Raw genomic sequence first — 26,081 nt, 5'->3', positions numbered from 1 at the left:
TGTTAATTAGGACTGTAAGCAAGTCTTAACCTGTTTTTGTTTTGAGTTCTTGAGCATGGCAAGTCTTCTACCTCAGTTCCTATGTCTCTATGATAGTTATTAGGTGATGAGTTGAAAGTGATCTAATCAAATTAAAAAGAATAGTTAGCGTTTCTTGAGTACTAGTGTGAGCTAGGCATTCTGGTAAATATTTTGCATATTGTGTTATTTGATCCTCACAATAACAACTACTGTTATCCTGTTGTCCAGTTGAGGGAATTTAGGGACAGAGGCTAGTTTGCCAAAAGTTACACAGACTGAGTTTGGAACCAGGAGTCTAGCCCCACTAAGGCCTCCTCAGTACTGGTTACTCTTAACTACCATATTGCCTCCATAAATAGTGTTAGAAAGATAATGACTCACATGGAGATTAGCCCTTGTTTATGTTACTAACTTCAATTCTGGTATTCGAGATGTTCAGTCCCAATGTGTGTTGGCAAAGAATTGTGTCTGCAAGTAGTTTTAAATAGATTGGCACATATATTGTGTATTAAAAATAATTATTAGAGAATTTTGAGGTTCTTAATACGTGTACTATGAAAATAAGAGATGGAAATAACTGATATGAAGAGAATTGAGGCATTCTAAAAGTGATGAGTTGTATGGGAAACTCATAGCTGAATTTCATGTTAAACACTTTAGAAACCCTAAAGTGTATATGTCAATTATATTTCAATAAAAGCAGTATCTTGTGACACAGAGCTAAAAATATATCCGGTAGGGGAGAGGTGAGTATTGTTCATGAGTAGACAGAAGGCCACTGCACTTTACTGGATGCTATACATGGGCACTTACAGTACACGAAGTCACTGGATAAGTGACTCTCCCAAAAGTGGGATGAGAATGGAGTATGAGGGCTCCAGCGACAGCCCGGGCTTGGGGCCTGCACCCTGACAGAGGCAGAGCAGCTGCTGGGGAGCTCGCAGGAGGAGGGGTCGGGGAGTGGAGCCGGGGGGCCGCTGGGGGCTCAGCACTGCCGCTGAACTTGGGGACCCCTCATGACCTGGCAGCTGCTCCAGTGCTGGCTGGAGAGTCTGTCCCAGGTGCCCATTTGTAGGGTTCCTTCCTCACACCCCTAGGAGGGGCAGCATCCAGTAAAAACTCTATCCGGGGGAGGGGAGAATAAGATTTTATATTAAATATAACATTTATATTAAATATCATTGTACTCCCTTCTTTAGGTCCTGGCCTGGCAATCAGAGTAATATGTGCTGAAGAACCTTATATTTGTAAGGATTTTCCTGAAACTAACAATATTTTGAAAATAGTAGCTGATTTTTCTGCAAGTGTTAAAAAGGTAATTTGTGTTGAATTTGTATATTATAGGAGCTTTAACAAGATATAGCTAATCAGTACAAGGAACTGAATGGATTCTTGTTATATTTCAGTATTTACAATGAATTAATTAGGGTTTTATTACTTGAAAATTCAGAGATATTTAACCTTTGGAAATGACTACGAAGACAGTATTCTACAGAGGCTCTTAAATGCAGACTTCTCTTTTAAGCTATTCTATATGTTTATCAGCTATTCTATATATTTTAACAGATTAGATACATTGAATTCCTGAAAATAAAATACTTGATATCAAGTATTTTAAAACACCCTTTCATATGTCTTGTGAGAAAGTAAGGGAGATCATTTTAGTTCCAAACTGAGGATGATTGAGAAGTCTTCAGTTCTTCTGTATATTTGGTGCTTAAAATTTATAATCTATATTAAAGTGGGCTTTGATTGGTAGTGCTTTTGAGTGTCGGAAAAGAAGCAATATAAATTATCTTTGGAGTCTCTTCAACTGGGCTTCAGAGAATCCCCATAAATAGGACTTTAACAAATATGAGCTTATAATAAAAAACTACAAAATACATCTAAAAGTAAGGCACAATGAATGAGAGCTAGTAGAAGGTGACCCTCAAGCACTTCAGATACTGGAATTAACAATAAATCATATATAAAGTACAAAGAATTAAAAGAAGCAATTGTTAATGAGAATAAGGTATATAAAGTGCCTGGGAGCTTTGAAAAAAAATTAAGTTCTAGAAACGAAAATAACTGAAATTAAAAAAGAGCTAAAGAGAGAGTTAGTGAACTTGAATTATCCAGAAATTGGAACAAAGCATCAAAGAGAAAATATGATTAGAAGAGATTAAGACAAAATGAGAACGCCAACTTAAATGTATATCCTGAAGGAGATAGACCAAAGTATTTGCATTCTGCCACACTTTTGAAAGGGCTTCCCTGGTGACTCAGTCGCAGAGAGCTGGACATGACTAAGTGATTAAGCACAGCACAGCACACTGTTGAAAGACACCATGCTTCAGATTTAGGAAATATAGTACATCCTAATCATGGTAAAGGAGAAGAATTTGACATCTAATAGGCATAACTAATTGGGGTTCCCTGGTGGCTCAGAAGTGAAGAATCTGCCTGCAGTGCAGTAGCCACAGGAGAAGCGGGTTCAATCCCTGGGTGGGGAAGATCCCCTGAAGAAGGGCATGGCAACCCACGCCAGTATTCTTGCCTGTAGAATTTCATGGACAGAGAAGCCTGGCAGGCTACAGTCCATAGGGTCGCAGAGAGTTGGTCACAACTGAAGTGACTTGGCACACGCAGAAGCATAACTGTGGAAACTACAGGCTGCCAAAGACAAAGCAACTGCATAAAGGAAATACTGTTATGCAGGTTGTGAAAGGAACAGTAAAAGCAGGAAGAATTCAAAATGCCAAGAGAAAATACTTGTGAACAATAGTGAACAGATAAATCGTCTCAAAGAACTTGGGCGAAATAAAGATGTTTTCACAGAAACAGAATTTATTGCCAATAGTCTATTACTTAAGGAGCTAAAGGCAGTGGTTCTCAACCCTGGTTGTATATTAGATTCAACAGGGGAAGCTTTTGAAATATACTGTGCTTGGACCCCTTCTGCCTAGAATTTATTTAATTGATGTGTAATGGCACCTCAGTGTACTAGGTAATTTGAGTGTGTAGCTAGGTTTGAGAACCACTGTTTTAAAGAACTGACTAGAGAAGAAGGAATGGAGGAGCCTGGTAGGCTGCAGTCCATGGGGTCGCTAGGAGTCGGACACAACTGAGCGACTTTACTTTCACTTTTCACTTTTCACTTTCATGCATTGGAGAAGGAAATGGCAACCGACTCCAGTATTCTTGCCTGGAGAATCCCAGGGATGGGGGGAGCCTGGTGGGCTGCTGTCTCTGGGGTCGCACAGAGTCGGACACGACTGAAGTGACTTAGCAGCAGCAGCAGCAGCAAAGAAGGAAGAGGATCCTAGTTTGAATGGTCTGAGATACAGGAAGGACTGATAAGCAAATAAAATGGTAAATGGGTAAAATTAAACAGGCTGTATAAACTGATCTCAATTTTGGTGTTTATTTTAAAAAAAATACAACATACAGCTAAAATAGCTTGTAAGCCATGGGAGGATTGATTGGAGTTAAAGAATTCAAAGACCGTTGTATTGCTTGCCAGATGAGCACAGATTGATTCTCTTTTGTTAAAGATCCCCACTTAAGGGGAGCCGCTAAAGAATGAAAATAGAGGGTTTAACTTCACAACTAGTAAAGGGGAAATAAATGAGTTGGGAAAAATCATCAGTTCAGAGAAATGTAAGAAAGGAGAAAGAAACATAAAAAGTGGACACACAAATAGAAACTACTGAATAAACTGGTAAAATGGAATTAAACCTTATTATTAATTAAAAGACTAACATCTTTAGTTAGGACATAATTGTCAAACTAGATTGAGGAGTAAAATCTAACTATAGTCTGTTTAGCTAGGGATAGAAAGAGGGAAGGTAAAAGAATAGAAAAGGATAAAAGAACGGAAAAACATAAATTCATTTCAGACAAAGTTGACTTTATAACAAAAAATTCCCCTGGAGATAAGGAGAATTTGACTTGTGAGGTGTCCCTTGCCGGTGACAGAGGAAAAGGCTCCGTGTGTATAAATCTTATCTGTATTTCCTGTCCTAATATTTAACTTTTCATAGCCCTGGCCCTCAGAGATGAAATTCTGACAATACTGCATAGCACACACAAGTTAGAAATACCAAATAGAATCTATTGCTTATAAACTAGAAAGTATAGATACATAAGACAGTAATAGGTACCAAAAGAGTGACTGCCTTATTTCTTGAAATCCTAAGAAGTATGTCTTTGGTTTTCTTAGCCACATACGCTATTACAAAGAGTTAAAGCCTGCACGACAGAAGAGGATCAGGAAAAGCTGATGCAAATTACAAGTCTGCACTCACTGAATGCCTTCCTGCTACCAATTAAAACTGTGGGTGTGCAGGTGAGTTGTGTGAATTCACTGACCTGTGACATAACTTCTGCTGCTCTTTCTGCTAATATTGAAATAAGAATGACTTACAAAAAAGAAATATGAAAGTGTATACAAGTTTAAAAATGTAAAAAGGTAATATTTTATGAATGCTTATGGAGCGAATAAGGTTGTAGGAACTAAATATTCAGGCTGAGATTTTGTAGTTTGAAACACCTATCATCTATAACCAATAGTAAAACTTCAAAGAATGAATTGTCATAGGATTGGCTTGCTTTTGCTTTGAAGGACAGGAACTGAGAGGTCATGTCCTCATTTATCCTTCTTGATGTGAAATGTTCTGTGGCTTTAGAAGTCTCTGACTGCAGGAAAGGCCCTGGATGCCTGTTCTCGGCTTCTGTTTTCCTTAAAGCCGTGTCCTCTGCCTCTTCAGCATGTCTTCTCTCTTCCTCTGAGCTGTGATAATGTACAACTAACATTTTCAGTATTTGTTGTGCAGTCTTTCCAATTGTAAAAGCATGTGACTATAATATAGTTCTCATTTTTGAAATACTATTCATAAATAGATTATATTAAGTTTGTCTTTGTTTACATGATCATCAAGTGAGTTTCTAGGGGGAAAGGCTTGGGAGGATAGGGAAGGAGTAAGGTTTCTTTTCTGTGATTAGGATTTGAAGTTAAATGGAAACCAGAAAAGGTGTCAGTAATTCTACTAAAAATTGTGTGAGTGCCAGTTAGTGGGTTAATGTAGTTATAATGTTTTCTTAAAGTAGAATTAAGCGTGAAAAGAAATGTTTTACAGATCTAACTCTTTTCCCTAAATATGTGACTCTGAGCCCATTCTTTTAAATTCCCCTTTCTCCTGAATTCATGTAGCCCTGTTTGTAAATAAACAGTAAAACTTCATTGTTCTTTTATAATTAAACTAAAATATTTTAGTTAATGGAAATGATATGGGACAGTTATTTCCCCCTTTCTCCCTTTTTCAGGGTCCTTATGTGAAAGCTACTTACATTGTTTTTAAATCAAGTTGAAATAACTGTTCCTGGAATTGTAAAAATAATTGTCTTTCAATGGTATATAGATTATCTCATCATAGATTCATTTTGAAATTCATGATATGCAATTTCAGGCAGATATTACCCTACTTAATAAAAATAGAAGAGCAGACAGGTTGACCCCCTGCACCCCCAGTTCTAACAAGGTCTGTTATAAAAAACTTGCAGCTCTGTATGCTGACTTCTCATTTTTTGATAAGTTCATAGATAATACTATGGATAAATATAATTTGTAGGATGAATGATTTCTTTTTAAAAAATGATTTAACATATGCACACTACTATATATGAAATACACAACTGTAGTACAGGAAACTATAAACTATAATGGAAAAGAATCTGAAAAAGAGTATGTATATGTTTGTATAACTAAATCACTTTGTATACTTGAAACTAACATAGCATTGTAAATTAACTACACTTCATTTTTAAAAAATGACGCTTATTCAGGCTCTGTTACTTTTCCCGTCAAAATAGAAGTTTCTTTTGTTGTTATCTTTTAGTCTCTTAGGTCTTTGGAGCTGAGGTTTAGAAATCCAGATAAAAATCATAATTCATGGTTAGTGTAGCAATGAGGTTTATTTTCTAAATATCAAAATAAACTACTTGTTAAAAAAAAAAAAGAAAAAGGCACAATACATTTAAAAACTAAATCTCCCTATTTTTGCTCTATAGTTAAATGTCCTTTCAGAATCATTTAGAATGAGAATGAAAGGAAATTATTTGACACATTGTACATCACCTTTTTCTTTTTAACCGAGCATCATGAACTTCTTTTCATGCCATTGCAAGTAGATTCTTATTGTTAACTGTTGCCTTATATTCCATGTATGATTATACCATCACTTATTTAATAATTCTCCTACCAATGGACATTTAAACCATTTTCACTTTGTCATTATTATAGGCAAGTAATCTTATTTCTTCAAGGAGTTATTTCATGTGTTTCAGTAATATTTCTTGGATTAAAGAGCATGTGTGCTTTAAACTTTAATAGATACTATTATATTAGCATTCAAATAGTCTGAATTCTTATATTCTCAAGTTTACTGCATATTTGGTAATTATTTAATCTTGTAAGTTACTTTTCAGTTTTTTACAAAGCAAATTACTTGGATTAAACAAGACAGATGAAAAAGGAATCAGTATTATCAGTTTTATTCGCTTGTTTTAAAATTTGCTTTCTTTACTTATTTTAAAACTAACTCATTTTAAAGGAATAAATTATTTTTATATCTGACTTGAGAATCCTTTATCCATCTGATAAATATGGACACATCTTGTCTCCCAAATTAGGTGTGCTGGCTATCTGTATGTAGTTAAGCAGGTATTTGGAATGAAATCCCAATGGATCTCATGTGTATGTTGAATAAATTGTTGAAATTACTGTAACACTTTATAATGTCTAAGGTGATTTAAGTAGAATTTAGTGGGGAATTTTTATTTAGGATTTATTTATGTTGTTAGCAAAATATCCATATATATTTTTAGTCAAGCATGTTTTTGTTAAAAGTACTTTCCATGGTGTCACCATGCAGGAAGTATTTTCCATTCCATCTTTTGATTTATATGAAATCAATAAAAATTATCAATTGTATTTTTATTTTTAGGGTGACTGTCGTTCTTACAGTTATGTGTGTGGAATCTCCAGTAAGGATGAGCCTGACTGGGAATCTCTTATTTTCCTAGCTAGACTTATACCTCGTATGTGTCACAACATTAACAGGTATGTTCTGCAGCTGGCAGTGGGGTGAGATGTAGTATAAGGCTGTGGTTTTTTTTTTTTTAAGGTCTTCCCATTGTTGAAAGACAGTTTAGGTCACAACCCAGCAGGTATTTAATAATACTTTGTATTTTGTTTGTTCATTGCAGTACAATCATCTACTTATTAAAAAATTTTTTGAGGTAAACAGGATGGCTTTTATTGAATAGTTTTAGTATGAAATTTAAAGACTTTAAAAATGTCTGATTAGCAACTTACACTATTTGTTTTATGATGTTTTATTCCAGAAAGATTGAAAAAAATGTACAAGTTACTTACTATTAGGGACTTGGTCAATTTAATAATCATTACAGAGTAAAGATACAAACACACCAGATATCATTAAAATAACTGCCTTTAATGTTTTAAAAATTTTGAACTTAGTTCTTCAGATCCAGTTTTCCTTTAATTTGCACATAAATTCCTTATGTCAGGTATATCAACAGCTTGTTTATAACCTATATGTAATACTCAGTAGCATTGTCTCCTTTACAGTTCAAAAATCTTACTCATTTAGTACCAGATTGCTAATTAAATGTTATTTCACAGTTTTTTACTCTTGTCTATTTCCTTCATGAGTATTAGGCAGTTGAGAATCAAAAAGGGTTACTTGAGATTTCAGTTTACTCAAATTAGCTACAGCATTTATAAACCTACCTGTTGGTGTTTACTTAGCGGGGTGTGTACATTTCTCTTTTTTTGGCCGTTCTTCATGCTGTGGGATCTTAGGTCCCTGACCAGAGGTTGAACCCATGCCCTCAGCAGTGAAAGCGCAGGGTTGTAACCTTTGGACTACCAGGGAATTTCCATGGTGTGTATATTTCTGTACTGTTGTGGCTAGTGTTTTTGGCTGTTGTTGGCCTTTAAGAAAAGAAGTCAGAGGGAAGTCACATTTTTACTAATGGGAACATGTTAAAAGGCTTGCGTAGATGAACCAAAGGCCTCCAAATATAGATACACCTTTAATACACTGAAAAGTGAATTATTAATAAATAATGGTAAATTTGTAATTGCCTATTTTGAATGGAGGTAATTGTCTTGGTTAAAATAATGGTTTAAAATTCTAAAATTCTAGTACCTAAATAAACTTCATTGGTCATACAGAAAATTCCCTTTCACTAAGTTTGGCTCCATTGCTTTACTATATAATTAGTATATTTTTCATTTTGCAGCGTTCTTATAGTTTCATCTGTCTCTGTCCTTTTCTTTTACCAAAGGGCCCTTACCCTTGTTTAAACTTTATCTCTATCCTTTTGTATTCTATTCTTTCTGCCTGTCTTTTCTGTTTTTCCTCGTTTTTCTCTCCCTCCATTCTTAATCCTTCCTCACTTCCCAAAAAGGAAAAAAAAAATCAACAACCAATAAACAAAAAACTAGATTTTAAAAATATGAACCTAGCAAGCCCCTGAAAAACATATTTGGTGATTTTTAAATTTTTTGGGGGGGAGGGACTGGAATTTAAGTAACTTTTTAAAAAAGCTTTCAATTTTTGCCAACCCCTGCCCCGCCCCCCTAGTTTGCATGGTGGAATCTTTGTGTAGAGAGGGACGGTTCCAGTTTTTCTGTCCTACACAGGATGGAAGACAGCTTGTCTCTGTACATATTCTATGACCACTCTTGTTTGAAATAAATAAGACAAAAAGGAGCAAGTTAATGGCATTCTCTTGCCCAGTTGCTTTTTCCTCTAAGGATTATGAGCTCTAGGAAGCATATTGCTTTAAAGTGTGGCTTACTTTCAATACCTGGGATGAAACTGTTCCTGTGAAAGTATGTTTGGAAGGAGGCAGTGAAGTAGTTGGTGGTTTTGATCGGATGCTTTTTTCTTCTGTATGTTTGTTTTATTCTAAGTACCTATTAATAAGAAGGGGAAAAGGCATTGTTAAACTTGCCCTTGGTAGTTGCAGGGGAGATTTATTTTCTCTGCTAAAGACAGATATGGCTAAGGAAAAGGGATAGTTGCCTGCTGGCTGGGACTGGATTGGAAAGAGCCAGGTGGCACTTGTCTCTATCCCCTTCTCTCTCTTGTTTTCTGGGTGAAGGTTATAGAACAGATTCCCCAAATCAGCAATAAGATTCCCCTTGAGTTGTTGTACTTATTTGATACTAATTTCTTTAAGCTATCTTCCAAATTCTACTTTTATTAATTAACATCTGCAATGTATCTTCATAAGTTTCAGACATTTACTTGAAGCCGTAATGAGTCATTCCTTTTCCAACAAGTCTTACTTTGGTGACATTTACCCCCCACCCCGCTTACTAGTTATTTAAATTTTTGGCTTTGCTGGGTCTTCGTTGCTGTGCAAGGGCTTTTTCTAGTTACTGCTGGCAGGCTTCTCATTGCAATGGCTTCTTGTTGCAGAGCACAGGTTCTAGGGCCTGTGGGCTTCAGTAGTTGTGTTGCATAGGCTCAGTTGCTCTGTGGCACGTGGGATCTTCCTGGACCAGGATCAAACCCATGTCCCCTTCATTGGCAGGCAGATTCTTAACCAAAGGACCACTGTTTATTTTAAGAATGGCTTCCCTGGTGCCATTCTTTTATTCATGAAATATGTACATAGTGAAATAAGAATCTTTCTTTGGGATCAGTGTTCTCCAAAGTGTAAAAAAAAAATGTATAGCTTCATCTTGGAGGTGACCAGTGCATATTAGCATATTACAGTGTCTGAAGTTTTGTTATCAGTCAGTTCAGTCACTCAGTCTTTGTGACCCCATGGACTGCAGCACACCAGGCCTCCTTGTCCACCATGAACTCCCGAAGTCTACTCAAACTCATGTCCATTGAGTTGGTGATGCCATCCAACCACCTCATCCTCTGTCATTCCCTTCTCCTCCCACCTTCAATCTTTCACAGCCTCGGGGTCTTTTCAGATGAGTCAGTTCTTCGCATCAATTGGCCAAAGTATTGGAGTTTCAGCTTCAACATCAGTCCTTCCAATGAATATTCAGGACTGATTTCCTTTAGGATGGACTGGTTGGATCTCCTTGTAGTCCAAGGGACTCTCAAGAGTCTTCTTCAACACCACAGTTCAAAAACATCAATTCTTCAGCACTCAGCTTTCTTTATAGTCCAACTCTCACATCCATACATGACCACTGGAAAAACCATAGCTTTGACTAGACGGACGTTTGTTGACAAAGTATTGTCTCTGCTTTTTAATATGCTGTCTAGGTTGGTCAAAACTTGTCTTCCAAGGTGCAAGCGTCTTTTAATTTCATGGCTGCAGTCACCATCTGTAGTGATTTTGGAGCCCCCAAAATAAAGTCAGCCACTGTTTCCACTGTTTCCCCATCTATTTGCCATGAAGTGATGGGACCAGATGCCATGATCTTAGTTTTCTGAATGTTGAGTTTTAAGCCAACTTTTTCACTCTCCTCTTTCACTTTCATCAACAGGCTCTTTAGTTGTTCTTTGCTTTCTGCCATAAGGGTGGTGTCATCTGCATATTTGCATTATTGATATTTCTCCCGGCAGTCTTGACTCCAGTTTGTGCTTCATCCAACCCAGCGTTTCTCATGATGTATTTTGAGTGTAAGTTAAATAAGCAGGATGACAATATACAGCCTTGACGTACGCCTTTTCCTATTAGGAACCAGTCTGTTCCATGTCCAGTTACAACTGTTGCTTCCTGACCTGAGTACAGATTTCTCAAGAGGCAGGTCAGGTGGTCTGGTAGTCCCATCCCTTGAAGAATTTTCCACAGTTTGTGGTGATCCACAGTCAATGGCTTTGGCATAGTCAATAAAGCAGAAGTAGATGTTTTTCTGGAACTCTCTTGCTTTTTCGATGATCCAACAGATGTTGGCAATTTAATCTCTGGTTCCTCTGCCTTTTCTAAAACCAGCTTGAGCATCTGGAAGTTCATGGTTCATGTATTGTTGAAGCCTGGCTTAGAGAATTTTGAGCATTACTTTACTTGTGTATGAGATGATGCAATTGTGCAGTATCTTGAGTATTCTTTAGCATTGCCCTTAAAACCTATTTATTTAATTCATTTTTCCCCCATGCTTTTGTGAATTGATTTCCTAGGGCTACCGTAACAAATCACCACAAACTAGAAGGCTTAACACAATAAAAATCTATTACGTCACAGTTCTGGAGGCTATAACTCTGATATCAAGGGTGGTGTCAGCAGGGCATTGCTCTCTCTGAAGGGTCTAGGGGAGCATCCTTCTCCTCTTCATAGTTTCTGATGTTTGCTGGCAGTCGTTGCCTTGAGGCGGTCGAACTCCTGTCTTCATCTCCATCTTTACATGGCCCTCTCTTCTCCGTGTGTCTGTCTTTCCAGATTGCCTTTTGCTTAGAAGGACACCCACCAATCATTGGATTAGCCTCCTGCCCCCGCCCCAGATTATGACCTTTGTTCGATTACATTTGCAAAGACCCTGTTTTCACCCCCAGATTCGAGATGAACATGAAGTTTTGGGTATACTTTTCAATCCAGTACATTAAATGGAAAGAGGATTGTGATAACTCAAGTTTATCTTCACACTAGTATTTCAGAGAATGTATTTTGAGAAAGGTTCAGACAACAGATACCTTCTATAATCCTGTCCTTCCCATTGGGGATTTGAAGTGGGTAAGAGATGGGCCTAAGAACAAATGCAAAAAATGTTATTTTATGTGCTTTGTTTCCTCATACTAAAATGTGTTGTCTTTATGATTTTCACTTCCTTCCTTCTAGAGTTGTTTATATATTTGGCCCACCAGTTAAAGAACCTCCTACAGATGTTACTCCCACTTTCTTGACCACAGGGGTGCTCAGTACTTTACGCCAAGCTGATTTTGAGGCCCATAACATTCTCAGGGAGTCTGGTAAGTTGCCCATTTTGTTCATCACTACATGCTTCAACTAGATTTTGAAAGCTTGGCTTTATGATTTTTAGTAGGAGGATTCGGCTTTTAGTATTATTATTTTAATTCTCTGGGTAGTTCTGTGACATTGCCTTATCTGTATAGAATTTACTCATATTTATGGTCACTTGCAGACATGCACAAAGTGACAGAAAATTTGAATTGCTCAACTCAGATGTTCCCAGCTGAGGTTGAAGATGGCAGTCCTCTGTCTTCTTGTTTCAGCTCTGTTTCTGTAAAAAGTGTCTTTTTTGTCATCTATTCAATGCCATGTTGTTTTGCATTTTCATGCTTTTTGTTGGTGATTTCACTGTTCAAAAATGTCCTCTAAGCTTAGTGCTGAGGTGCTGCTGACTAGGTTCCTAAGCACAGGAAGACTATCATGTGCCTTACTGAGAAAACTGGTGTGTTAGATAAGTTTCCTTCAAGCTAGAGTTACAGTGCCGTTGGCTGTGAGCTCACTGTTAATGAATCTACAACAGATATTGAGCAAGGTGTCTTTAAACAGAAAACACATAAAGAAAGGTTATATATTGATCAGTTGATGAATATGTTATGACTAGAGGCTTGCAAGACCCTAACTCTGGATTCCCTCTAGGGTTAGTGGCTCAGTATTTTCTTATTCAGTGTTTGCAGTATAGAAGATAATTACATGAATAATTAATTGACTTATATGTATAAAACATCACTGCAGTCATCAGACTCTATAATTTGTATTTGTGATTGCATTTGCTTACGGTACTATGAGAGTAGCTGAATACAGTACATGGTGACAGTCCTAAGAAGAGCTGTGTCTGTGTGTGTGTGATTTTAGATCCTGTCTGGAAGGATTTAATTGAACTGAGAGTGCTTTCCTATGGCATGGTGATTGATTCTACATGTTAACTTCCTTTCTCTAGGGTATGCTGGGAAAATCAGCCAGATGCCGGTGATTTTGACACCTTTGCATTTTGATCGGGACCCACTTCAGAAGCAACCTTCTTGCCAGAGATCTGTGGTTATTCGAACCTTTATTACTAGTGATTTCATGACTGGTATACCTGCAACCCCTGGCAATGAGATCCCCGTAGAGGTAATATATACATTTTTTTCTGATGTACGTATTTAATACCTTAACATTTTATAATAATGGTGAATGGGATAGGCTGTGGCAATGTTATTTCTGAGGTTGGTTTTCTGTTCATAAAATAGGCTCTCATTTTTTAATGTCCACATAATTCATTATTTAATACATTATAGTAGGAAAAAGCCCTAAGTTTATTAACCTCTCCTCCAGATGTCTGATTATTATGTGGAGACTCCCAACTCTAATCTATCTTTTTATCTAATCGTGCCAACCTCTGCCTTATATATAGTGTCCTCCAAGTAGAAAAAGAAAACCCTAGGAGTGAAGAAGAGTTGATTAGATATAAGGATGAGATTTAATAGCATTATGGCCAGGCACCCGTGAATTTCTTAATGCTCTGCCAACTAGCAATTACAGTTTTGATCACCATTTGATCACCATTCTTTCCAGAGGAGCTGTTTCTAAGATAGCAAGTAAAAGTCAAAGCAAGACTTTATTAGTTGTACCACTGTTCCAGAACTCTGATACAGGGCTCTGATTATATTACTAGCTAGTATAGATATGTGGATTGGAGAATGTGGCTTAGAGTCTGTTTTCCCTTAGGCTTGCATTTGCCTAGTTTCTGGCCAGTTAGGTGACAAGGCCGTCCTCGTCTATACATGTAGCAATGATTATTATTACCTGTGTTATGTGCCACCTTAGTGGCCTCGGAGTTGTGAGCTGCAGAGAACCTGTGAAGCGTTGTTTTCCACCCATGAAGTCACATGCTTGGATGCTGTAGCAGGGTCAGGTTGCTATAAATGCTTCTAAACATTTGCTGTGGACCAGTAACACCCATGACTTGCAGACTGCACTTTGAGTACTACTGAATTTAAGTTACTTATATCTGTAGAGTCACTATGTAAATTAATCATAAATGTATCCTGTATACCTAGAAAGTGAAAGTTGCTCATTCGTATCCGACTCTTTGCAACTCCATGGACTGTATAGCCCATGGAATTCTCCAGGCCAGAATACCGGAATGGGTTGCCATCCCCTTCTCTAGGGGATCTTCCCAATCCAGGGACAGAACCCAGGTCTCCTGCATTGCAGGTGGATTCTTTTTTTTTTTTTGGCTGCACCAGGTCTTTAGTTGCAGCATGTGGGATTTAATTCCCTTACCAAGCATTGAACCCAGGCCCCTTGCATTGGCAGCTTGGAGTCTCAGCCACTGGACCACCAGGGAAATTCCCACAGGTGGATTCTTTACCATCTGAGCCACAAGGGAAGCCCATATACCTAGAGAACAGTGGTGAAAATAGATTGTGTTTTAATCTGAAATTACAAATGAAATTACAAATTCTAGCTCTGTTGAACATGCAGTGGACTCCAGCTCTTTATTTATAATCTTTGTTTTATAACAGGTGGTGTTAAAGATGGTCACTGAGATTAAGAAGATTCCTGGTATTTCTCGAATTATGTATGACTTAACATCAAAGCCCCCAGGAACTACTGAGTGGGAGTAATAAACTTCTTGTTCTACTAAAGTTCCGTGTGCAGTTTAAATTGTTTAGAAACCATTCCCAGTATTGAATGCAGTACTGTTAAAAGTGTTACTGGAGCAACCACATCACATCTGAATTCTCTGCAGCAAAAGTCTACGGCTTAAGAGCTGAGCTGGGGATAACTAAAAGGGACTGAAGAGTTCGTACGGGTATAATCAAAGCACCATTGCCTACACTCATACAGACTGACACTGCTTTTGCCTTTACCTCTGTCTCACTTGTTCTTTATGTATAAACTCACTGTGTCTATTGATGTCTCTGCAATCAAAGATGTATGGAAGTGGGTGAGTTTGGGGGCTGGTAGTGGACTTCTGTCCCCTTGCCAGTTTCTAAGAGATATTAGAAACACCATTATTTACCAATGTGACTTAGGATGTATACCTTTTGGCAAAACTGAATTTCCCTGTAAGTAACTTTATTTCTCCAGGAATGGGTCAACATACCAGATAAAGAGATGGGTGGGCTGTCCCACCCACTTTTGTAGGACACTGAGACCATAAAATGGTAAGCTACCTTAAGATGGAAAAGCACCAGGAATTTGTTGAAGTACTTTGGGTTTTATGTCCTTGCAGTCATGGGAGGAAGGAACTGTGAATGGTCTCCATTTAAAATGTTTTCAAATCATGCTCCACGTTGCGCTCTGTCGACCTGTTCATTAGTAAGGAGCTTTCTCCTCCCGGTCTTACGTCGCAAGCTCCCATAGCCTTGTAGAGGAAGTTTCTGTTCTGTCCACAGAAGAGACTGTCTTTGGGTCTAGTGTAAAGTTCAAGCATTTTTATCTCGTTTGGCCAGAGTGAAGCTCTGAGATCACAGAAACCATCATGCATGCCCACAGCTTACAGATGCATGCCTACGGTTTATATAATCTAGTAAAGAGCTGTAAAATGAACTCTTGGTGTAATCTATAGATATTTTTTTTAATGCACTGCTCTGAAGATTGTGACCTGTCTTGGCCCATGCCAAGTATTGCCAAACTTTGTACTCCTTTCTACCAGCTGTAAGAGAACATTCAAGAACTGGTATAGGACTTTTGCCATTGCCACCAGTTTCTAACAGATGCTTTTATAACATTCATATATGCACTATAAAAATAGACAGTACTAGATTTGAATTTTACAATCATTTATCTCTCAATATTTTAGTTGATGTTACTGTTCTAAAATGTTACCTTGTATTTTCTTATACGAATTCCATCTCAAGTTGCTGCCTCTTTTATGTAGTCTTCAAGATTTTCTGTATTATTAATCAGCTATACAAATTTGTTTGGACTCCACTCTTAGATAAATAATAAAATTACGCGTGGCAGAAGTCTTTCATTCTGGTTGGCCCAGGGTATAAGAAAACTGTGTTCCTGGACCAGCAAGGGAAGAGCTTCTGACTGTTGTAACTTATCTGTATCTGAGAGAGAGCAGTATTTGACTTCTACAAAACTTGAAGGGTTCATTCTCTGTCCTAACAATGAGGTACTCATAATGGCCTTTTACAGAGAAGGGTATACTAGTGGCCTGGCCTTAACAGATTTGAAGGTGCGTTATTTTAGAGCTGAAATAGACAGTATATAAAAGGCTTGTAAGCCTTTGTGTTTATGTGACAAAAGAATTCCTCTTCTAGCAAAAGTGTCTTATAATTTTGTATTCAGACAAGTAATAGGAATCTAGGAAGACTTTTTCCCTAAAGTATGTTCTGTGGAACACTGTTCACTTGAATGAACGATGAACATTGAACACCCTTCACTTAACACTGTTCCACAGAGATAAAGGGGTAGGTGGTTGTGTAATTTTGGGACGTGCTGCTCACTTGTCCTTCCGTCTTGGAGATTCATGGGTTACATTATCTTCAAAGCTCTTAAGAAATCTTGAGGTTAGAAACAGTTGTTGCTTTTTTTAACCTAATTATTCCTGATATTTGTTCACTATACCCCCTTTTATATAATCCTTCTTAATAATAAAATTGGAAAAATTGCTTCTCCAAAACACTTGTCGACATGATATAGTAAAAAAACAATTCTAGAATTCAAAGATTTCTTAATATTTAGTACCCTGTGTTTCTTTGCAAAGCACTTTTTTACTTCGTGTCATGTAGTATTGCTCTATACCTTCACAGTATTTTATACAGGGGCCTGAGAGGAGTCAAGATTTCAGTGCCATTTTACAGTTAAGGAAACAAGCTCAGCTTAGTAGTGGTTACCTGAAGAACTTCAGAATTAAATGTAGGGTTTCCCAGTTATTCTTTCTTTAAGTGAATTTTTGAACCTATTTTAAAAATTACATAATTTATATAAAATTATATAAACTTATGGGATGTTTATCTTTGACCAAGGCTTTGGACAGTGGCTCCTTGTCTAATTAAACTTCTCATTATTTATCCTTGACAGCTCATGCCTGCACACCCTTCATTTACCACTTAGCTAGGACACCTCTCCATCTGAAAATATATTTTACTAGAAGGAGGAAGGCAGGTTAGTGAAAGCATTTATTTCTAAGATTGTTGTTGTTTAGTCGCTAAGTTGTGTCTGACTCTTTGCAACCCATAGCCCACCAAGCTTCTCTGTCCATGGGATTTCCCAGGCAAGAATACTGGAGAGGTTGCCATTTGCTTCTCCAGGGGATCTTCCCGGCCCAAGGATCTAACAGCGTCACCTGCATTTGCAGGCGGGTTCTTTACCACTGAGCCACAATTTCTAAGATTAGTAGGCATGAAAGAAATTTTGAGAACCAAATATCTTGTCCGAGCTTTGTGGCCCCGTCTGTGATCAACAGCTCTGCTAGAAGTAACAGGTTGGTACAGTTGCTGAGAGTAGGTCTTTAAGATGTATCTGGGAGATAAGGTTACCCACTCATTCCCATCTTTTGCCTTATCCCTTATCCTAAAATAGGTACATATGTGTAGCCAAACAAACATTGTAAAAGTTCATTTCCTTACTGTGTTTGGGCTTATCTCTTGATAGCCTGTTTTTATTGAGTAACTAACATCAGACCTCTAGAGAGTGACGGCATTCACAGTAGCTTTCATTTTCATCTTTAGTGCTTTGTTTTGCCATTAAACAGCTATGTGAAACTGGTCAAGTAATTTCTGGTTTTTTACATGTAAGATGAGGCAGTTGAACTATATAGATATCAAATCCAGCTCTAAATTCTTACTTTATAAATAAGAAAAAGCATAGCAGGAGATAGAATGGAGAAAATGGGATGGTTTTAAGTGCTTTTAACATCAGATTGGATCCAATCAAATGTAAACATCGAAATACATTGTAAAATCAGATGATTAATTACCCTGTTTTGAACCCGAGGCATAGATCAAGGTTTGACCATGTGAGAATCTTCTGTTGTGGCCGTGACACTTGCAAGGTAACTCATCAACAATGTGATCCTAGTTGGCAGTCTCTTTACTGTGTGTTTTTAGAAAAGTTGACAATATGCTTTGACTTTGAGACCTATGAGAAGTCTCCCGTACTGAGTTACATAGGATCCAGGTCTTTTGCTCTCTCCACTGAAGAGATGATGCTCCAGGGCTCTTCAAGGTGAGGCTTAACAGGAAGTTCTCAGTGTATAACTTACCATGAGGGAAAAGTGTACTTTCAAGGTGTTAATAAGTGAGTGATTAGTTCCTGAAAACAGTGCTGTCTCCCTGAAATCCTCTTGATACTCTCATTCCCAGTGTTAAACCTGCTTCTTTCTACCTTTCCAAACAGCTCCCTTTGCTACTCCCCACACCTTTCTTCTCTCTCCCCTTCCCTTGAATTCTCTTTGAAATAGGATGTGAACACAGCTTGGCTGTTACCTCAGTAGGTGCTCCTTTCATTGGCCCCAGTTAGAATTTAATAGAGAACTGAATACAGGTTGGATGTCTCTATCCTTGGAAAGTTATTGAAGGGACGCACAGACACTGTAGGGAACCACGGAATCTTTTTCACCAGCGTGGGACAATAATGGTGGCATCTGTGACTATTAGGTTTCCAAAAATTTCTTCTGGAAATGACAGAAGATTTGAAATCCCCCAAAGCTTGCTGCCATGAAATTAAAAGGTGCTTGCTCCTTGGAAGAAAAGCTATGACCAACCTAGACAGTATGTTAAAAAGCAGAGACATTACTTGATGGTCTGTCTAGTCAAGGCTATGGTTTTTCTAGTAGTCATGTATGGATGTGAGAGTTGGATCATAAAGCTGAGCATCAAAAAATTTATGCCTTTGAACTGAGGTGTTGGAGAAGACTCTTGAGAGTCCCTTCAACTGCAAGGAAATCAAACCAGTCAATCCAGAAGGAAATCAGTCCTGAATATTCATTGGAAGGACTGATGCTGAAGCTGAAACTCCAATACTTTGGCCACCTGATGTGAAGAACTGACTGGAAAAGACTCTGATGCTGTGAAAGATTGACGACAGGAGGAGAAGGGGATGACAGAGGATGAGATGGTTGGATGGCATCACCTACTAGATGGGCATGAGTTTGAGCAAGCTCCGGGAGTTGGTGATGGAAAGGAAGCTTGATGTGCTATAGTCGATGGGGTCACAGAGTCGGACACAACTGAGCAACTGAAATGAACTGAAAGATGGCCAAAATGCCAGCCCTCAAAACCCCAGTCTTACATACTGAAGAGGCTCGGGTATACCACCCAGTTCTAACCTTTTTCAGTGGTTCTCAATTCTGGATGCCTGTTGTTATTACTTGAGAAGTTAAGTCTGTATAATGCCCAGACCCTTCAATCAAATCAGTTAAATTAGAACCTTGGTGAGGCCCAAGTATTGACAGTTCAAAATCTCCCAGCTAGAGTAAGTTGTTATTGAGGGACAGGCCTGGCATCTCTGCTGCTGCTGCTAAATCGCTTCAGTCATGTCTGACTCTGTGCAACCCCATGGACTGCAGCCTACCAGGCTTCTCCGTCCATGGGATGGACGGAAGCAAGAACACTGGAGTGGGTTGCCATTTCCTTCTCCATGGCGTCTCTAGTTATAGCTTAAAATCTTGGTCAAACCTATAGGTGAGGAGACCCTAGATACTGTCTTGATAAACATCTGTGTACTAAGTTAGTTTAAAGCTAGGGACCAGACTCTGGAACTGACTACCTATACAGGTTTCCCCACTATCGAAAAGTAGGGCTTTGCTGTGAAACTTTTTCATAAGCCAAAGGGGTATAAAGCAAAGAAGCAGTCACCTTAGGACACATCTTGCCAGTGATGTACAAAATAAACCCAGATAAAGCATAGATGCTCACACAGTTAAGAGCCACTGTAGCTGGTTGTTCCCAGGGAAGGAGCTTGGCAGTATCCCTCTTGCTGTTTGGGGTGTGCGCTGCTGCTGCACCAGTTCACTGCAAAACAAACACTGATTGTTTTCACTTTTCATGCTTTTTATATAAGGAACAATCCTTTTCCAACTTACTTCAGCTTGGGAAAACAGGATCTACTGCTCGTCTTTTGCAAAAGGGCAGTGGTGTCAAGTGAGGTCCGTGCAGCTACTACACAGACATCTTCCTCTCAGTCTCCTTAAAGAGAGATCCACCCCTGTGCAGCAGCCAGGTCTCCAGATGGGACTTTAGCCAGATTAGGAAACCTAGAGTGAGCTATGCCTGTTAACCGAGTTATTACTCAGCCTTCTGGAGCCATGTCATTTTGATATAATTCTCTAGAGAGCTCGAAGTGACTAGAAATTACCTGTAACTTAAGTTCCCAGAATGAAAATGAGTGGTTACATCTTAATTCACCCATTTAGGGTCTTTGTTCACTGGTGAATCCTGAGACATCCTTTGACATTGTTAAGGACCCCTTGATTGGCAAAATCAGGAGACTTGGGTGGGGGTGGGGGGAGTTTGGCTGTTTCTTGGGTATACTAAGTTCAGTAGCTCCACAATCCTTTGAGTATTCCAGGAAGCCCGAATCTTGACTAATCCAAGTAGAGTATATGCCTTTGGAGAATACAAATGTTTAAGGTAAGTAATTTTCTGGTTTTGAATCTCCTATGACCATTGTTTTGATATTAAATGAAGAAGTGAATGTAACCTTTTGAACAGATTTTTTATAAAGAAATATTTTGTTAATCAGTAACAGGTGTAGTTGTGAAATACTATGTAATTGTTCATGGTATACTGAAATGTCAATTGTATGTTGTTGGCAACGTTAACATAATATAGCTTTGTTAAACTAATGTGAAATGACTTCAGTGGGTTTTTGTCTTTGGTATACATCATAAAGGAGGAAATGATGACTGATAATTTGTCATTAAGCTTCAGAGTTAATGAGAAAGAAGAGAAGATAGACTATTGGGATGTGAGAAGGAGGAAATTTCATCTGCTGTCAGGTTTCTGGATGATAAAGTTAATGTTTCTCTTAGTTATATAGGAGGGTGTTAGGGTTTTACCTGCAATGTTAACAGTGGCTGTAAAATACTGGGTAGCTTTCTATTTAAATAATTGGCTAAAGGTGTTTGTGTTTCCAAAATTAAAGTTATATGTATGTACACACACATGCTTATTTGATTTCTTACTTACTCATTTGTATTTGATCAAAACTGTTCTCAATTTCTTAAAACATAAATTGTCTTTACTAATTTAATACAGCAGGTGGATCTTTTTCATTGTTTGTAACTGTTAGCAGAGTTGATGAAACCCATTAAAGGAGATGTTTATATTCGTGAATTACCAATATGAAGGTTAGAGGAATTAACGTGTTCAGAAACTGAACTCAGTCATTTTCAAGTAACTACATTGCTCTGGTAGCTGGATCCTTTCAGATCAATGACCTAGTCTGGTCTTCTGCTGAAGGGGAAGACTTTGGTTCAACTGTATTTTGTAAAATTTTTTCTGTTTTACCATCAGTTCAGTTCAGTCGGTCAGTCGGGTCCGACTCTTTGCGACCCCATGAATCACAGCACACCAGGCCTCCCTGTCCATCACCAACTCCCGGAGTTCACTCAGACTCACATCCATCGAGTCAGTGATGCTATCCAGCCATCTCATCCTCTCTTGTCCCCTTCTCCTCCTGCCCCCAATCCCTCCCAGCATCAGAGTCTTTTCCAATGAGTCAACTCTTCGCATGAGGTGGCCAAAGTACTGAAGTTTCAGCTTTAGCATCATTCCCTCCAAAGAAATCCCAGGGCTGATCTTCAGAATGGACTGGTTGGATCTCCCTGCAGTCCAAGGGACTCTCAAGAGTTCTCCAACACCACAGTTCAAAAGCATCAATTCTTTGGCGCTCAGCTTTCTTCACAGTCCAACTCTCACATCCATACATGACCACAGGAAAAACCATAGCCTTGATTAGACGGACCTTTGTTGGCAAAGTAATGTCTCTGCTTTTGAATATGCTATCTAGGTTGGTCATAACTTTCCTTCCAAGGAGTAAGCGTCTTTTAATTTCATGGCTGCAGTCACCATTTGAAGTGATTTTGGAGCCCCCAAAAATAAAGTCTGACACTGTCTCCACTGTTTCCCCATCTATTTCCCATGAAGTGATGGGACCAGATGCCATGATCTTAGTTTTCTGAATGTTGAGTTTTAAGCCAACTTTTTCACTCTCCTCTTTCACCTTCATCAAGAGGCTTTTGAGTTCCTCTTCACTTTCTGCCATAAGGGTGGTGTCATCTGCATATCTGAGGTTATTGATATTTCTCCCAGAAATCTTGATTCCAGCTTGTGCTTCTTCCACCCCAGCATTTCTCATGATGTACTCTGCATATAAGTTAAATAAGCAAGGTGATAATATACAACCATGATGTACTCCTTTTCCTATTTGGAACCAGTCTGTGGTTCCATATCCAGTTCTAACTGTTGCTTCCTGACCTGCATACAAATTTCTCAAGAGGCAGGTCAGGTGGTCTGGTATTCCCATCTCTTGAAGAATTTTCCACAGTCTATTGTGATCCACACAGTCAAAGGCTTTGGCATAGTCAATAAAGCAGAAATAGATGATAGATGTTTTTCTGGAACTCTTGCTTTTTTTCGATGATCCAGCGGATGTTGGCAATTTGATCTCTGGTTCCTCTGCCTTTTGTAAAACCAGCTTGAACAACTGGAAGTTTTCAGTTCACGTATTGCTGAAGCCTGGCTTGGAGAATTTTGAGCATTACTTTACTAGCATGTGAGATGAGTGCAATTGTGTGATAGTTTGAGTAGTCTTTGGCATTGCCTTTCTTTGGGATTGGAATGAAAACTGACCTTTTCCAGTCCTGTGGCCACTGCTGAGTTTTCCAAATTTGCTGGCATATGGAGTGCAGCACTTTCACAGCATCATCTTTCAGGATTTGAAATAGCTCAACTGCAATTCCATCACATCCACTAGCTTTGTTCGTAGTGATGCTTTCTAAGGCCACTTGGCTTCACATTCCAAGATGTCTGGCTCTAGGTGAGTGATCACACCATCGTGATTATCTGGGTCGTGAAGATCTTTTTTGTACAGTTCTGTGTACTCTTGCCACCTCTTCTTAGTATCTTCTGCTTCTGTTAGGTCCATACCATTTCTGTTATTTATTGAGCCCATCTTTGCATGAAATGTTCCCTAGGTATCTCTAATTTTCTTGAAGAGATCTCTAGTCTTTCCCATTCTGTTGTTTTCCTCTATTTCTTTGCATTGATTGCTGAAGAAGCTCAAAACAAAAATATTTAAAAGTTTTTATCTTGCACTCTCATAGATCTTTCATGTTTAAAAAAAATTCTACCTTTATCAAAAGCTCTAGTTCACACCACAGCTAAGGTTTTTCTTAGAGTGTTAGTGAATTTCTTTAATGAGATATATACTTTAGATACTAGTAAAAGAAGCTAGGAATCCCACTTAAACTTCACTGTTAACCAAATACTGTGTTGAATTCTAATAAAATGTTCATATATATATATATATTTCAGGATGCTATTCCTATGCAGCTGTATATTACTGTTCTTTTAGACAATATGTAACCTGCCAACACATACACTTGAAAAAAATTACATAGAGAAAACTATATTTTAAAATTCCCACTTAATGTGGCTACCTTAAATGGTGGAGAGAGCCTTTTGTCAAGATGCCTTTACCTAATTATTTTAGCATATTGATATTTGCTCTAAATAAGGATAAAAAGGTTCAGTGGAATAAATTTTAGAACTAATATTAGGCAAAGTGCAAGAAAGTTCCGTCTTCTGATTCTTTGGGAAAACAGCTTCTGTTGCAGTGTGAGTGGTGAGGACGTAATGAATTGAACTCTTATTTATAGTCCTTATTTTGCAGTGCCTGAATGAACAGTTTGAGAACCATGGAGTCTCAGTATCTTTTTTTCTTTTCAGTTTAGTTGTCTTTGAAGAGTATGTTTAAAATATGCCTAAACTGTGTCCTTAACATTGAAAGTGTTGTCTTTCTTGGTTTTGACATTTGAGAATTGGAATGTTTTACAAAAATATAGATATTAAAATTTTTTAATGCATCTTTGTAGGAGTGTAGAAACAGATATACCATATATTGCATAAGGTATATGTGTATAGAACGTGCCTCAATTTGAGCTTGGTGTATACTTCCATTCACTTTGGAGCTTGTTTTGTTAGGTACTTGTTGCTGCAGAGGCTTAAGACTTTCCCATGCTTTTTAGACCTGTATGTAGTGGTGAGCATTGTAATTTATTGACTTTAGACTATGCTGAATGTGCTATTATACATTTACTACTATATTAATTTCTCTTTGTGAAACAAGGGAAAAGTTTCATACCACGCTCATGTTAGCGATGATCTTTGTTAAGTAGATGGTGATGGCATGGCCATCCATGAATGTGTTTTCAGAGTTTGGAGATGTCACTCTGTTAGGCAGAAAGAGGGAATTAGCATAGCTCACGTTAGTTAGTGGAGGGCTATAATTCAGCCAAGGGTTTGAATTGTGTCCTATTGGGAGTGTGTTCTGGATGAACCAAAAGGGCTGGAGAAGCTGGTGGGTAGCCAAGCTACTCTGTCAGAGAGTAACACAACCCTTTCCCCTTGCTGTGAGTAAGGTCTATAGTCAGTCACATATACTTTTTCCATGATACTTTATGTGGTTCAAGTGACCTGCTATATGTTTGAAAAAGCATTTAGTATAACTTTAAGGCCCTCCGCAACCTAACTGTCGCCCATCATCAGGCTCAGATTCGCCCTCTGCGGCCAGATCCACTTTGGGTTCTTCATGCCCTTGCTGTTGCACGTGTCACCTTTGCCTCTATGCTGCCCTTGCTCAGAGTGCGGGCTCTAGGGTTCTTAATGTCTGCAAACAGTCACAACTTTCAATAGAGGGTTGGGAAGGTCCCCTGGAGAAGGAAACGGCAACCCACTCCAGTACTCTAGCCTGGAACATTCCATGGGCGGAGGAGCCTGGTAGGCTACAGTGCATGGGGTCGCTAAGAGTCGCACACGACTGAGCAACTTCACTTTACTTCAGTAGAGGATCTCCTCTGTGAAAACTTAACGTCTTTTCCAAACTCCCACTGTGTGTTGAATTCCATGACTATTTGTTTATAATTTCTTATTTCTCTTCTTGTTTACAGTTATTTTCTTCAGCCAGGCTGTAAACTTTTGAAGGCAAGATCAATGATTTACTCATCTTTGAACTCTCAGACCCTGGTTTATAAAATGTGAAAATGGAACGCTTTTTAGAAACCTGCAGGAAGAGCGTAAAGCTTTCTTTAAAGGAGGACATGTCTGGTAGTAGAATTCCAAATTAAGACACTTAAGTGAAAAAGCTAAGCTCAGGCAGATCTGGCCTATACCCTTGTGATACCACCAAATAGGAAACCACTTACATTTTTTTATTACCTGTAGCTTTAAGCCTTTTGTGTTACAGCCCTAAGTGTGCTGCTTTGTTTTTTTAAAACAATATTTTTTTAAACTCTAGACAGTATGGTCTTTTTTTTTTCCCCATAAATTCTGTTTGAATTATAAATTAAAATGTGAATGCTTAGAGAATAGCATTCAATTATTGGTATTTGTTCAATTAGATTGGGTGGTTAAGAGCTTCCCTGTCTGGGAAACAGTAAACCACAGAATTCAAAGTGGAATGGTGGTCCTGACTTAAGGTGTTCTGAATGATTTCCATAGTGCTTATGGTTAGGTAGTCCAGTTGAGAGTTCAGGTTTTCTTTAGAAACTGTCTATAGTCCTTCTTCAGTTGTTTAGTTCTGCTCTTTAGTTTTCTGGACATATTATAAATACTCTTTTTCACAAGATAAAAGCAGAATTTTGGAAAAGTTTAGGCAGTTAATCTTGAGTGAGGATTTCAATGCTGTTTTTCATCTTTTGCTGCTGCAGAGACACTAGTTCATTACTCACAAAAATAATGTGTTTATCATATGAGGTTTATTTTTGAGCACCAATATATTGCTGTGTTGCCTGGCAAAATGTGAGACAGCCATAGACTGCATGTATATTATGGCTGAATGGTATAAGAGCAAGAGAGATTTATTGTCTGTTATAATAAACATTTTGCATTTATTCAGTAAGGGGAAGGTATATGTAACTTGACATTTATTATCCTTTAAGAAGT

At 38.2% G+C, this 26,081-nt stretch overlaps 1 protein-coding gene across 4 annotated transcripts in view; it reads left to right on the top strand.

The window, feature by feature from the left end:
- Positions 1-14,603, top strand: part of GMPS (guanine monophosphate synthase) — a 71,881-nt gene extending 57,278 nt beyond the window's left edge. For all 4 annotated transcript variants that reach the window (NM_001206436.1, XM_059878485.1, XM_024979838.2 and 1 more), the window contains 6 exons: positions 1,221-1,336; positions 4,226-4,351; positions 7,008-7,123; positions 11,842-11,972; positions 12,911-13,083; positions 14,481-14,603. In NM_001206436.1, coding sequence (NP_001193365.1) covers positions 1,221-1,336; positions 4,226-4,351; positions 7,008-7,123; positions 11,842-11,972; positions 12,911-13,083; positions 14,481-14,582 — 764 coding nt within the window. In that variant the 3' untranslated portion in view covers positions 14,583-14,603. The remainder of the gene's footprint in view (positions 1-1,220; positions 1,337-4,225; positions 4,352-7,007; positions 7,124-11,841; positions 11,973-12,910; positions 13,084-14,480) is intronic.
- Positions 14,604-26,081: the final 11,478 nt, after the last annotated feature.

This window comes from Bos taurus, chromosome 1, assembly GCF_002263795.3.
Source record: "Bos taurus isolate L1 Dominette 01449 registration number 42190680 breed Hereford chromosome 1, ARS-UCD2.0, whole genome shotgun sequence".
NCBI lineage: Eukaryota > Metazoa > Chordata > Mammalia > Artiodactyla > Bovidae > Bos > Bos taurus.
Note: the sequence above shows the minus strand (reverse complement) of the source record. Positions and strands in the feature narration are given on the sequence as shown.